Raw genomic sequence first — 15,131 nt, forward strand, 5'->3', positions numbered from 1 at the left:
AATACTCTATAATTATTCCATTGCACTTGAAACTTTTAGGCCTTATCTAGACACATAGGGAATAACTTGGCAGAAAGCCACCAAAGACAATTTTTTTCATTGCTTGTGGTTACATTTTGTACTATAATTGCTGCTGAAACCTGAACACCTGGGAGTTTAATTGCCCAGTATAGTTAAGTCTTTGCAGTGTGTGGACCAAAAAACCACAACTGTCCGATGCAAAATATTTATGATATTAATCTAGCCTTTACTGATATATACAGTAGAGTGAGCTTTATCCTTTTTTTTCCTTTTAGACTTCTGAATGTACAATTCATCCTGCTCATGGTTTGTCCAAGTTGTGGCATTTACCAGTGCTGTGGTTAAGAGCATGATTAAACTTGTGTTAGAACTTCCTGTTTTCATATGTTCATAACTTTTTTAAAAATCCTTTTTTGTTGGCTGAAATTTTTTATGCTTGTTCTCAGCCAAAAGCTGACTTTAATTTTTATTTACTTGTATCTTTGGAATCATTGGAACCAAAACTTGAAGGTAGCGAGTCACCAGTGGGCAGGTGTTCCATAAACATTTTTGTGGGGAAGCAATAGCCTGCTGCTGCTACTTCTGCCCATGTACTGCAGTAGTGGCCCTAGCTATTGTAGACCGAGGATTTCGTTTCTGATCCCCACATATAAGTGGATAAGGTTGCTTGGGTTGAGTGTCCTTTTCTGAGTAGTTCATGGATATCCAGAAAATTCAAGGCTTTGAACAAAGTTTCTTTGATTATTGAATCCCACTAATTAGGAATGATAGTTGCAAACCATACACAATTGCTATTCTCCCCTGAAAAAGTATTTTTAAATAGCTGGTGGTGAAAGTCATATCTGAGCTTAACTGATCAACAAGGTCTTATGCTTGTATGTGTTTGCAAGGGGTGCTGAAAGGCTTTATGTATGATAACAATAAAAGACCGTACTAGTCTTGTGGGACAATAATATCCTTTCAGAGATGGTTAAAGAAATCAAATGTCCATGCTGATTCTTGTATACTCCATAAAGGTGCACCTGGATACCTTGATAGGTGTGGACAGAGTGGCTCCATTCTATTTTCTCTCAGAGGACTGGATGATTGCTCTGCTGACCCTAGGGCTTTCTCCTGAGGTGTATTGCTATGTCCACTCACATATATGAAAAACCACAGAGGGAGATAATTTAGTGGTATGGGATGCTTGTCCTAGTTCACAGGATGCTTGTCCTAGTCTCTAGTTCATCTGCTCTGCATGGTGAAGCTGATGGCTCTTCCAGTGTCTAGCCAAGATTGGGCCTTGGATGAGAGCTAGTTGGTTGCAATTCAAACTGGGAAAGACAAAGGTAATGTTGGTTGAAAGCAATTGATGGAAATGACAGGAGTAAGATCTTCTGTCTCAAAAAAAGAGATTGCATGTATTGGTCTAGGTCTGTAAATTGCATGCTTTGTTATTCCTTGGCTATGCTTGGATGTCCAGGTATTAGTGGTCAAGGGGGCTTATTCTTTAGCCCTTTGCTAGGCTAGAAGATTGCAAACTTTTCTTTGAATGTGGATTTACTGCCTTTGTTACTCTCCAACTAAACAAATGTAATGTGCTCTTCGTAGACCATGAAGAAAGTTGGCTAGAGTAAACTTTGGTGGTACTTTCCAATTGGAATCTCTGGAGCACTGCTGGTAATGAATTCCAGTTTGTTTACAGTTGCAGTTGAAAGGGAGCTGATTTTTGCTCTGTAAAATCCTGTATTATGTTCCTGTGTGTTTCTCCTCATATTCTATACCCATAGTACGGATCGGCTGGGACATTCAAGCTCATGGTTCCTAGATGGTGTCCAACTGTGGCTGGAAGTAGGGTGTTCTCAATGAAGGGCCCTATGCTCTTGAATTTGTCTTCCTCCTTCACTTTTGAGCTACAGAGCTTGTGGCTGTTGAGTTTCAGGGTGTGACGTTGCATTCTATATGATTTTATGAAAATATACTAATGAGTTTGAATATAATGTAACTGAAATATGCTTCATGCAAAAAGTCTTTTCTAAGGTATCATTACAAAGCTTATAATCTACTGAGTGAGGTCATCCTATTTGTATAAAGGTATCACTCTTGTATCTGAAACTAGAAATATGAAATATAACTCTGAGGGCCTATTGTAATTATGCAAAGTGTGGGCCATTAATGGTGATTTGGAATCTTGATGGCTCCCATCAACCAGGACAACTGACTGCAGATGGCTCTGTTTTACATGTAAGTCTTCCTGTATGTGTGTGTGCTGGCAAGTGGGTAATGAAGTCTTACAGTGACATGTGATCATGTCACCTGAACTGAAATCCATCTTCAAACTGGTGCTTTTCCATTGAGAAGGAGGGGTGGGAACCCAGAGAGAGACAAAGGATTCCCGCCTTATGCAAAAGATATATAAGTGGGTGGAACAGAACAAAGTGAGGCAGCCATCATGAGATATCCCCTAACTACCACCTGAGCTGGAACAAGGGCTGTACCAGGGGAAAGGATTAGGCCCAGACTAGGAAGGCATCCAATCTGTCAAAGAAACTTATTGAAACATCTCTGAGGGTGAGATTTTATCTGTATTCAGTTTTATTACTATACTAGACTTAGACTTGTGTGTTTTATTTTATTTTGCTTGGTAATTCACTTTGTTCTGTCTGTTACTACTTGGAACCACTTAAATACTGCTTTCTGTATTTAATAAAATCACTTTTTACTTATTAATTAACCCAGAGGATGTATTAATACTTGGGGGGGAGGGGCAAACAGATGTGCATACCTCTTTATCAGTGTTATAGAGGGCAAATAATTTATACGTTTATTTGGGGTTTGGATCCCATTTGGAGTTGGGCATCTGAGTGTTAAAGACAGGAACACTTCTGTACGTTGCTTTTAGTTAAGTCTGCAGCTTTGGGGCATGAGGTTCAGACCCTGGGTCTGTGTTGGAGCAGACTGGCATATCTGGCTCAGCAAGACAGGATGCTGGAGTCCTAAGCTGCCAGGGTAGGAAAGCAGGAGCAGAAGTAGTCTTGGCATATCAGTTGGCAGTTCCGAAGGGGGTTTCTGTGATCCAACCCATCACACAGGGCATGCCCCAAATCCTGTCTCTTACCACAGCTTTTTTGGAGGAGTAGAAGGTATGATTTGATTTGGTTGTGAAGAGGCATTTAGTGTTGAATAGACCTGGAGAAAATGTGTTGCCCAAAACTTTTGTTGGCAAATAATGCAGATTCGGGTCACCTGAAAAATTTCATGAATTTGTGTACATACAGCAAAAATGTTTGTTTAATTAAAAACAAACAAAAAAAAGTTAAAAAATTCTGAAAAAATGAAAAGATTTTGTTTTGTCATTTTTTAAATAGCATTTAGATTCTTTGATTTGAAATGGCTTTTTGTGTTGAAATTTCCTTTGGGTTTTTTAAAATAAATATAAATGTCAAAATCAGAACAAAACATTTTGGTTCAGGTAAAAATAAATGTTTAATTTGACCCAAAATAAATTGCTTTTACTGCTTGGTTTTCTGAAAAGTGTATTTGTGTGTGTGTGTGTGTGTGTGTTTCAGAATTGCCAGCAAATAAAAAAAAATCAGTTATTCACACAGCTTTGTTTGTGGGTTATGGTGGATCAGGAGTGCTTATATGGAATCGCCATCATTGGATGTTTTTAAGTACAGGTTGCACGAACATCTGACAGGGATAGTCTGGGTATTCTTAATCCTGCCACAGCCCTGGGGGATAGACTAGAAGACCTCTTGACAATCCTTCAGCCTTATATTTCTATGAAATACTGGCATTGCCAGATTGAATTTCACAGATGTATTTTATAGAAATGACCTGTCTGCATATGAGTTTACAGCCCAAAGAACAATGCACACAAATCTAAATAAAGAAATATTTTCTTGTAGGGCTAAATTCTGCTTGCCTGACTTGTACTGAGAGTACTGACTTGAGTCCTCTCATTAACCAAACGAGTGTGGTGAGAAGGATTTTACCATACAAGGGAGTACTGATTGTACTGCATGTGAGGAAAAAACTTAATCCAATGACCATCTTGGTAGTGTGGTAGCATGCAGTGTTTTTCAAATGGCATTTAAAAAAAGAGATGACATGGAGAAAGTTCTTTACACATATAAGTTTACTTCAAATTATTTTTACTGATTTTTTTTATTGCATATAAAGTAAGCTGTTTAATAGTATGTATTAATTTTTGTAGCATAGTTCAAAGAAAAGACTAATTCTGATATTAGCTAGATCAGCTTATAAGACCTTTTAATAAAGTTACATACAGAAGACTGATTAGTATTTTTTCTTTCATGCAAGATATATATATGTAACAATTGTGATAGCCATAGATTGGATATAATTATGAAAATGTAAAATGTGTTGACAGGGTATTACGTTCATATGATCCATTTGTCCTTTTTTATCTTTTAAGATGTGTACTGTAAAATTCATCTAAATATTATAGACAATAATAAACTACATGTAAAATAAGAATAAAAGTAAATAATTAAATTCAAAATGAGAATTGTTTTGTGTAAGCTTAGTTTTGATTCTGATGAACATGTTACTTTAGCAGTTATAAGTGTGGAATTAAAATAGTCATTGAATAATAGTAATAATAATTGTGTTGTATTTCTCTAAAACTATATTATGCCTTCTAAAAGGTACTCGCTTTTCAAAGTTATAAATGACTTCAGAAGGTACATAGCAATAGAGAATCAGGCCTATTGTTTCAATAGGAATTTAGAGAGGAAAACAGGGGCAGCACTCTGAATAGTGGAGCTTGCTATATGTTTGCTAAGAATTAACAGGTTACATAAGGAGAAGCCTATTTTGGTTTTTTTTTTTTTTTAATTTTTATTCTCACAAAATTGCTAATTTCATTTTAATGAAGTGGAAATACTTAGAGTCTAGAGTCTAGAGTCTAGAGTCTTTTCATTTGGAAATAATAGAGCCTTTGCTTCTTCAGTTTGGAAAAAAAAACTTAATCAGCTGTTGTGATATCTTTATAAACACACTATCTTAAAGTTTGAAACTCATAGAATTTAGGATGATTAGTCTTTTTCATGTAATACGGAATGTTTCATTGTACAGAATTTAATGTATAGATTATGATGTCTAAATTCAGCATATTGTATTTCTACTTTGCCACATTTGCAAGTTTGCCTGTTAGATATAACAGTAGTTTTGTAGCATTTTTCACTGCAAAAGAACACATCTGTTATTCCTTAAAAAAAAAATTGATATAGAAGAAAATTCTATATTCCACACTATAGAACACTGATAAAAGGACTTCCAGGACAACCATATCATAAGCTTTTGTTCTTACTTTGTTACCGAATTCACAGTGTCGCTTTTAATGACTTCTATGCAATTAAAACAGAATGCATAATTTGTGTGAATATATAAACAATATAAATCAGTTATGTTTTCACTACAGTGAATATAATTTATGATGGTAGAATGCTGCTTAAGAATCTAATGTGGATTTTTCCATTTATTGCAGAACTGTGAGATGCTAGAAAATAATTTTGATGACATCAAGCATACGACTCTTAGTGAACGTGGGGCACTTCGAGAAGCAATGAGGTAAGTCTGGGTCACCATAGCAACAGTCACAGATGTGGTAAAGAAAGAGTCATTCTTCATTATTGGGGGAACAAATGAGTTCATTGCCACCATTCAGCTCTATTCTCTAAGGTATTAATTTGTCAGTGGAGAGGCATCCCTTGAGGCTGTACTTTGGTTTTGAAGCTGCATAAATGTTAAGCCTCACTGCACAGTAAAAAACGTAAATGTTTAATTTGTTACTTAAAATGCTTAAGGGGTACCTTGTTTTATATTTATACTGAACTGTGTGAATGAATGAAAATATTGTTCATCTAAATTGTGTAAGTGTTAAAGAAATTGTACTGTGGTGCTTTGAATGTACAGTGGTGCTGTATTTGCTCCTAATTTGTATTTAACTTTCTATATATAGTGGCCCGTGTACTTTCTTTTTCTATTAGACTTTAACAGGATTACATTACTGTGTTTTTTAAAAAAATCAATGGTTTCCATCTTGCAAAGTAAGCACAATCTTTTTAACATAATACTTTATATTGAAGCTCCCTTTATTTTATACATTCAGTATCTAGCATTATGCTTAGAATTTTTAAAATAAATTAGAATTGCTCAACGAATGGATCTAATTCTGCCATCCTTACTCACGCTGGGTAGTGCCTTGCTCCAAGAGTAGTCCAATTAAAGTCATTTGTACTGGGCCCAAAGCAAGGTACTACTCGATGTGACTAAAGGTGGCAGATTTGGGTCCAGGGTTTCTGAAGTATCTTTTATTCTTTGAAAACTAATTTGACCAATTTCAGAGGTGATGTAAATGATAATGGAAGTTATGTGCCAGTAAGTGACTCTGAAAGCAGGGCAGTAAAAGGAAAATCTTAACAGGGCAAAAATGTTTGGCAGTGCAGACCCCACTTCATTTAACTTCTCTTTGGTGTCAAAGAGAGTAATTTTAAGATTTGGACAAATTCAACAACAAGTCTGAGTCCGCTTGCAAACACATGCCACCAATTCATTTGGTTAGTATTCATAATCCCTTTAAATTTATGGATATTACAGATGAGCAAGTTTTTATCTACAGTCTTGTTCACAGTGCTCTTGCTTCCCAAGAACAAGAGTGTAAATAACTGTTCGCAAGAGTGTTCACACATGAAATCCAATCCTGGCTGTTTTGAAAGCTCTTATTACTTGAACAACAAATCCACTTCTGTCTGAATATTTTCACTTACTATTGTTCACATAACAATTGAAATTGAAAGATTAGATAAGTTATTTTCGGTTTTTCATTTTCTTTACTTCATGCATTTGAGAGCAGTCTCTGTGTAGTCATGTTTGGTCTTGCTTCTGTATAGCCAGTCTGTTTCCTCTGTTTGTGTGGGTCTTTCACACTGCAACAGGAGAGAGAAAACAACAGTAAACATAGAAAAATGATTTGGGGGCAGATGTGGCATGTGAAACTACTTTTAAACACTTTCTTTTAAACAGGCTAGATTTCAAGAAGATGGTCTGTTTCTAACAGTCCATGTTACAACATTTCACAGTTACAGTGGCAGCATTTTGTGGCACGTGGCTCACCAAAGTTTACTGTTAGAATTTGCTGCATGCTTTCTCTGGTGGTCAAAATTCTGTGGCCATGGAATGACAGAATTTCAAAGGTTGTATACCTGATACAAGGGGTTGTTTTGGAGGTGTATGTTGTTCTATATGGTAGGTTCGCTTAGAAGCACCAAAGTGGTTTAAGACTTGTCACAAACTTCCTTTTCAGCTGTTTCATCTCTTAGTGGACAAACCAGACTGGGAAATGCCTTTTGTTTCACTGAGAGGTGTGACACACATCATATAATATTACAATCCTCTTTTTCATCTTATAAGCAGCTTTCATTCAGCTGAATTTTCTTGTGTTGTTGAAGAGTTAAATAAAACACTTCTCAATTGTATTAGCAAGTTTCACTTGATCATGCTTGAATAACTTCATATAACACAGAGGTAAGTCCTCATATCTGTCACAAGCAAATAAACTGTATATATGGATGAACATTCATTGTTCTAGGGCACCATCATTTTCAGCAGTGCCAGAAAGTCACACATGTCCCTGAATGCTTAATTTTCTGTTTTGGATCTCCGATAAACCTTAGATATGTGTAAAATGACAAGCAGAGAGTTCTGTATTAACAATACTGTGCACACTGTTTATTCCAGCTGTTACATTGGAGGAAAAAATCTTGTGCCTGGAAATGTGGCACAGCAACATGTTGTTTTTAATGACAGTATCAAAATAACTTGCTCCATAGGGCTAAAACTTCTCATAGTTTTGAGAACCACCCCTATTTTGGGGGGGTAATTTAGTATCTTGCCTGATCACACACCCAGTGAAGCCAATGGCAACACTTCTATTGACTTCAGTGGTACAGGATCAAACTCCATGAGCAAATTAGTCATGTATAATTATGCTTCCAAGTACATAAAAGGTTTTACAAGGAGGAGGGAGAAAATATGTTTTTCTTAACCTCTGAGGATAGGACAAGAAGCAATGGGCTTAAATTGAAGCAAGGGAGGATTAGGATGGACATTAGTTGGACAATCCTAACTGTCAGGGTGCTTAAGCACTGGAATAAATTGCCTAGGGAGGTTATGGAATCTCCATCATTGGAGATTTTTAAGAGCAGGTTAGACAAACACCTATCAGGAATGGTCTAGACAATACTTACCCCGTCATGAGTGCAGGGGACTGGACTAGATAACCTCTCAAGGTCCCTTCCAGTCCTATGATGCTATGCGAATACATCTTTGAGGATCAGATCATTGGAAAGACTCTTATTGACATCTAAGGACTTAAAATCAGGCCCTGAGAGGACAGAGATATATTCTGGCAAAGCTATTGTATATTTCTGAATGGGTGATACAACTCAGATCCTCAAATACATGTGTGATTGCATATTTGGGAAAAGTGTGTAGTGAGAGGTTACACAGGGAGTCTCAGATTGTGTAGCTATGGTAAAACCAACCAATCAATAAACCTAGTTAGATAGTTAAGTAGATCTCAGATGAGCCCTAAGTTTAGTGGGAAGTCTGCTCAAATTTACTCTGATTTCCCAGAGTGTCACTGCTTGTCTACCAGATAAGAGCCACAAATGAATGTTTCTCCCCAGTGGCCCAGTTTGGAACAAGACCTCCCATTTTATCTTTCTTTTGTGGGGAAAAAACACTCAATTTAACATAGATTTAAACATGCTCTTAGAATATGAATATCACTGTACTTCTGTATAAAAAGGGTCTTCTGTCTTCTTCTCTTTGATTCTCTTTGATTCTCTTCCGCCGACGTGCACGGGCTGAAATTGTGGAAAAGCAGCATCACTTGCCCCATAACCTCAGCCATGCGGAACGCAATGCCATCCACAGCCTCAGAAACAACTCTGACATCATAATCAAAAAGGCTGACAAAGGAGGTGCTGTTGTCATCATGAATAGGTCGGAATATGAACAAGAGGCTGCTCGGCAGCTCTCCAACACGAGTTTCTACAAGCCATTACCCTATGATCCCACTGAGAGTTACCAAAAGCAACTACAGCATTTGCTCAAGAAACTTCCTGAAAAAGCACAAGATCAAATCCGCACAGACACACCCCTGAAACCCCGACCTGGGATATTCTATCTACTACCCAAGATCCATAAACCTGGAAATCCTGGGCGCCCCATCATCTCAGGCATTGGCACCCTGACAGCAGGATTGTCTGGCTATGTAGACTCCCTCCTCAGGCCCTACGCTACCAGCACTCCCAGCTACCTTCGAGACACCACTGACTTCCTGAGGAAACTTCAATCCATCGGTGATCTTCCTGATAACACCATCCTGGCTACTATGGATGTAGAAGCCCTCTACACCAACATTCCACACAAAGATGGACTACAAGCCGTCAAGAACACTATCCCCGATAATGTCACGGCTAACCTGGTGGCTGAACTTTGTGACTTTGTCCTTACCCATAACTATTTCACATTTGGGGACAATGTATACCTTCAGATCAGCGGCACTGCTATGGGTACCCGCATGGCCCCACAGTATGCCAACATTTTTATGGCTGATTTAGAACAACGCTTCCTCAGCTCTCGTCCCCTAAAGCCCCTACTCTACTTGCGCTATATTGATGACATCTTCATCATCTGGACCCATGGAAAAGAAGCCCTTGAGGAATTCCACCATGATTTCAACAATTTCCATCCCACCACCAACCTCAGCCTGGTCCAGTCCACACAAGAGATCCACTTCCTGGACACTACAGTGCTAATAAACAATGGCCACATAAACACCACCCTATACCGTAAACCTACTGACCGCTATTCCTACCTGCATGCCTCCAGCTTTCACCCTGACCACACCACACGATCCATCGTCTACAGCCAAGCTCTGCGATACAACCGCATTTGCTCCAACCCCTCAGACAGAGACAAACACCTACAAGATCTCTGTCAAGCTTTCTTACAACTACAATACCCACCTGCAGAAGTAAAGAAACAGATTGATAGAGCCAGAAGAGTTCCCAGAAGTTACCTACTACAGGACAGGCCTAACAAAGAAAATAACAGAACGCCACTAGCCGTCACCTTCAGCCCCCAACTAAAACCCCTCCAACGCATTATTAAGGATCTACAACCTATCCTAAAGGATGACCCAACACTCTCACAAGTCTTGGGAGACAGGCCAGTCCTTGCCTACAGACAGCCCCGCAACCTGAAGCAAATACTCACCAACAACCACATACCACACAACAGAACCACTAACCCAGGAACTTATCCTTGCAACAAAGCCCGTTGCCAATTGTGCCCACATATCTATTCAGGGGACACCATCACAGGGCCTAATAACATCAGCCACACTATCAGAGGCTCGTTCACCTGCACATCCACCAATGTGATCTATGCCATCATGTGCCAGCAATGCCCCTCTGCCATGTACATTGGTCAAACTGGACAGTCTCTACGTAAAAGAATAAATGGACACAAATCAGATGTCAAGAATTATAACATTCATAAACCAGTCGGAGAACACTTCAATCTCTCTGGTCACGCAATCACAGACATGAAGGTCGCTATCTTAAAACAAAAAAACTTCAAATCCAGACTCCAGCGAGAAACTGCTGAATTGGAATTCATTTGCAAATTGGATACTATTAATTTAGGCTTAAATAGAGACTGGGAGTGGCTAAGTCATTATGCAAGGTAGCCTGTTTCCTCTTGTTTTTTCCTACCCCCCCCCCAGATGTTCTGGTTTAACTTGGATTTAAACCTGGAGAATGGTCAGTTTAGATGAGCTATTACCAGCAGGAGAGTGAGTTTGTGTGTGTATGGGGGTGGGGGGGATGTGAGAAAACCTTGATCTATGCAGGAAATAGCCCGACTTGATTATGTAAAGAGTTGTCACTTTGGATGGGCTAGCACCAGCAGGAGAGTGAATTTGTGTGGGGGGGTGGAGGGTGAGAAAACCTGGATTTGTGCTGGAAATGGCCCACCTGTTGATCACTTTAGATAAGCTATTACCAGCAGGACAGTGGGGTGGGAGGAGGTATTGTTTCATGATTTCTGTGTGTATATAAAGTCTGCTGCAGTTTCCACGGTAAACATCTGATGAAGTGAGCTGTAGCTCACGAAAGCTCATGCTCAAATAAATTGGTTAGTCTCTAAGGTGCCACAAGTACTCCTTTTCTTTTTGCGAATACAGACTAACACGGCTGTTCCTCTGAAACCTGTCTTTGATTCCTGTCTGTCAGCTCAGCAGAGACGATGGGGCTGAATGAAGTGTTTCCCCCACTTTCTGTCTTGTATCAACTTTGTGGCTTTGTTAATCCTTAAACCTTTTTATTCTATGTCATTCTCCAACAGGTCAATCCAATGCATCATTGGTCTTCCTGTCTTCTACGTCCTTGCACTTTAGTATGGATTGTCATGGATGGCATCTTTTCCAGGTCCATTCTTGACACAAGTCCAAGCTATCACAATAGTCTGTTTTGGATCATCTGTAACAGCTTATCTTCTCATTTAATTTTTTAAGTTTTGCTTTCTTGAAACTCTCAGTATTTCCCTCAGCCACTTCATTTTTGCAGTCAGTATAGTTTGTTCATCAGCTTTCTTCATATTCCAGCAGTCCGACCTGTTTGAGCAGCAGTATGACAATTGTCTCAGATATCCTGTTTTCATTTTTATTGAAATGTCTTTAGCCTTCCAGACCTTGCAGAGTTCTCCAAATGCAACACCAGCAAGTCTGGTGGTTCTTTTATGTCATCTTCACAATTCCCATTCTTCTGTACTAGTCCCCCAATGTACACAGATGTTTCCACTTGTTCTAGTTCTTTGTCACCATGTTGAATCTTTACCTCTTCCTCTTGTCTTACAGTTGCCATAATTATTGTATTCTCTATACTGAGCTTCATTCCAAATTTTCTGCTTTCCTGGTCTACTTTGTCAGTTATTCTCTATAAATCCTCCTTGGTCAATTATGTGAGCTCAATATCATCTGTGAATCAATATCATCTGTGAACTCTCCGCCAACATAACATGACTCTTCCTGCTTCATGACTCTTCCTGTTTCTGCTCTCAGTGCTACAGCCATTATGGCTTCCAATACCAAGTTGAACAAATCTGGCAATAACATGCATCCTTGTCTTCAATGGTCATTGTGAACCATTCTTTTAGCTTCTTGTGTACTCTCACCACCCTCATCAACTTGCTGTAGGTGTTTTCTAACAGCTTGGTCAATTTCTCAGGGTTGCCATGTTTGCTCGAGGCTTGCCAAAACCCTTTTATGCCAAATGCTATTAAAAGTCTGTTTTAAATCTGTAAAGTAGTAACAGGTTTAGTTGTGTTCCATGTACTTCTCCAATATCTGTCTTATCACAAATAACGGATGTATTGTATTTCATCCTGACTGAAACCTGTTCCTCTGCAAGCACCACGTCCATGTGCCTCCTCATTCTCTTCTGGAACATCTTGGTGAATGCTTTTTCTGGCATGCTCAATAAACTGATTCATCTGTAGTTTTTCTTATCTCCTTTTTTATAGATCGGTACTATTATCGCTTTCCTGCATTTTCTCAGCACTTGCTCTTGTTTGTAAATCTTGTTAAATAGCTTGTGGATCACTTTTACTGTGTGTTTCCGGTAGCTCTGCAGTTATGTTGTCACTTCCCTTTTTCTTTTTAAAACTTTCCATCAAGATTTTTACTACTTAGAATTTTGGTATCTGTTCTCCCTCATTTGTACAGGGAAGTTTTTCCAGAACTGTTCATTTAGTGTGTTCTGTACATTGTACAGCTCTTCAAAATGTTTTTCAATCACTTATTCTTTGGTTGTTCATCCTCAATTATTTGCCCCTGCCTGTTTTTCACGGCCAACATCTTCAACTCATATGCGCCATTTAGTTCTCTTATCTTGCAATAAAACCCCTGTGTTTCATTTCTCTTCACATCTTCTTCTTCTTCTTCTTTTACATTGTTTGCTTGTCCAGTTGTTTCTGTCGCTCTTCACTTTTGATTTGATCTCTCTGGTCCCTACACTGAGATAGGACAGACACTGTGACATACTGACTTGCAAGCCTTCTTCAGTTCTAAGTCTAGTTGTTTGCACCGGAGAAGCTGACTGAATAGAGGATCAAACGTAACAACGGTTGATACATGTGATGGGGTCCTTCCTTTGCAGTCTTGCATGTTTGGATTGACTCCAGCCTGTAAGAAGGACACTGTAATCTTTGTCATCTCTGACATCACAGCTGGCCAGTGCTTCTTGGAACTGCATGATGCCACAAGGTGCAGAGCAGTCTCCTGTTTTCCCACTGTAGCAACATTCACATGGGCACTATTTTTAATGAGAAAATTGGCAGCAAACTTATCTCTTCTTTGGAAGGCTTTGTGTAACAGACTCCAGCCTTTCTTGTTAACCATATCCACATCAATGCTTTCCAATCTTTGAGAGAAAGGGCTAGATCTAAAGCAGGGTCTCCAGTATGATCCAGTTCATTGAGCTTCCAAGACAGTTGTGAATTCATTTCAGGAAGATACAGGAAAACTGTGTCTTCCTCTTCACCTTAATAGCTTTATGCAAAGGATATTCAGTCTTGGATTTGAACATTTTGTTCAACAGCTGAGCACTCATACTGCTGAAGTCTTCTTTCCACAAGTCATCCCAGTAACTAGCAATTATTTCAGCACAGTAGTTCATTAAAGTGCTAGTATTCAGCACCTCTGCAATCTGATAGAAACAACCCTACAGAAAATTGACTTAAATTTTAAGTATATTTAAATTCTGAATTTAAATATTTAAATTAAGAATGAAATGAAAAACACATTTCTTAGGGTTGTGGTGTGTGTTTGTACAATTATGTAAGATATTATGTATAATTTTAAACATGCAAAATATTTTTAAAATCAGAGAATATCTATAATACTAAAGCCTAGGAAATGCTCCTAGTTCTAATTTGCATATTATTTTACACCTAGATCATGAAGTAGATAATGAGCTGCAAATAGTTAATACTTTTCAGAGTATAACGATTGGTATTGTGAGAATATGGTTTAATTTTAAGTACACATAATTGAAGTGCTGGTATGATTATAATGTTCTGTTAATCTTGTTAATAAATACACCATTGTGGATATACTATCATATTTTAATGTAATTGCTAAGCTTACGTAAACCATAAATGGAAATTAATTTTTGAATCCATGTTTTACAAGTGGAAAAACTAGTGGTTTAGATATTTTGAATATGTATTACTTTCATCTTGTTTGGTATTTTATACAGTAACTTGTCAGAAACAATAGCATAAAAGTCTATGTATAATGTCTGTGTATAAGAATATTAAACATATCCTAAATAGGGCTCAATTTGATCTTAACATAGATCCAGTATAGAAGAGACAAATCCTGGTCCTCTGTAAAGCTTCTTTCTGCTATACTTAAGTGCTGCATCAAAATTTCTGTTTCCTTTATGCTATCTCCTGAAGCCTTGTCACATGTGGCATGTGGAGGGGCATGAGCTGGGGCGGGCAAGGAGTGCTGGTGTGCCTTCAGGTGTACAAGTTAGAGCAGTCCTGAGGGTGATTAGTATTAGAAATGTAAATTGGGTTTTATGAGAAATGGTTTTGGTTTTCCTTCTCAGGCAGGCTAAGGTTAAAAGAAAAATAGTAAACAGAGGCTTGGGGGCAAGAATCTATAATAAAGTCAAAGGTAAAATTCAGAAGGAAATTTTTTTTTGGCGGGGGAATGGGAAATGACAGAAGGTATTATGTTACTCCCTTTCATTCCCTGTAACTGTATATTACTATTTTAAATGTAAGTGCTTCATAGCAGAGTCCTGAATTATTATATATCTTAAAAGGTTGTAACAAATTTTTGGGTACTACATAAGTAATATTCAGTTGGGCATTACATCTCATGTAAATTTTCTCTGTCCAAAAGTAGAGAACATTAGACAAACAGTGCCTCTATCAGTATCCCATGAGATCTCTCTGATGGTCTGCATGTGTTTGTTTACCTTACCAACAAGAACAAAATGGTTTATGTTGGCAAGCAGTGA

General features: G+C 38.2%; 1 protein-coding gene across 4 annotated transcripts in view; it reads left to right on the forward strand.

Moving 5' to 3' along the window:
* The window catches only part of DPYD (dihydropyrimidine dehydrogenase), a 542,988-nt gene that overhangs the window by 64,599 nt on the left and 463,258 nt on the right, over positions 1-15,131 (forward strand). For all 4 annotated transcript variants that reach the window (XM_073356963.2, XM_073356964.2, XM_073356962.2 and 1 more), the window contains exon 3: positions 5,516-5,598. In XM_073356963.2, coding sequence (XP_073213064.1) covers positions 5,516-5,598 — 83 coding nt within the window. The remainder of the gene's footprint in view (positions 1-5,515; positions 5,599-15,131) is intronic.

This window comes from Lepidochelys kempii, chromosome 8 (assembly GCF_965140285.1).
Source record: "Lepidochelys kempii isolate rLepKem1 chromosome 8, rLepKem1.hap1, whole genome shotgun sequence".
Taxonomy (NCBI): Eukaryota; Metazoa; Chordata; order Testudines; family Cheloniidae; genus Lepidochelys; species Lepidochelys kempii.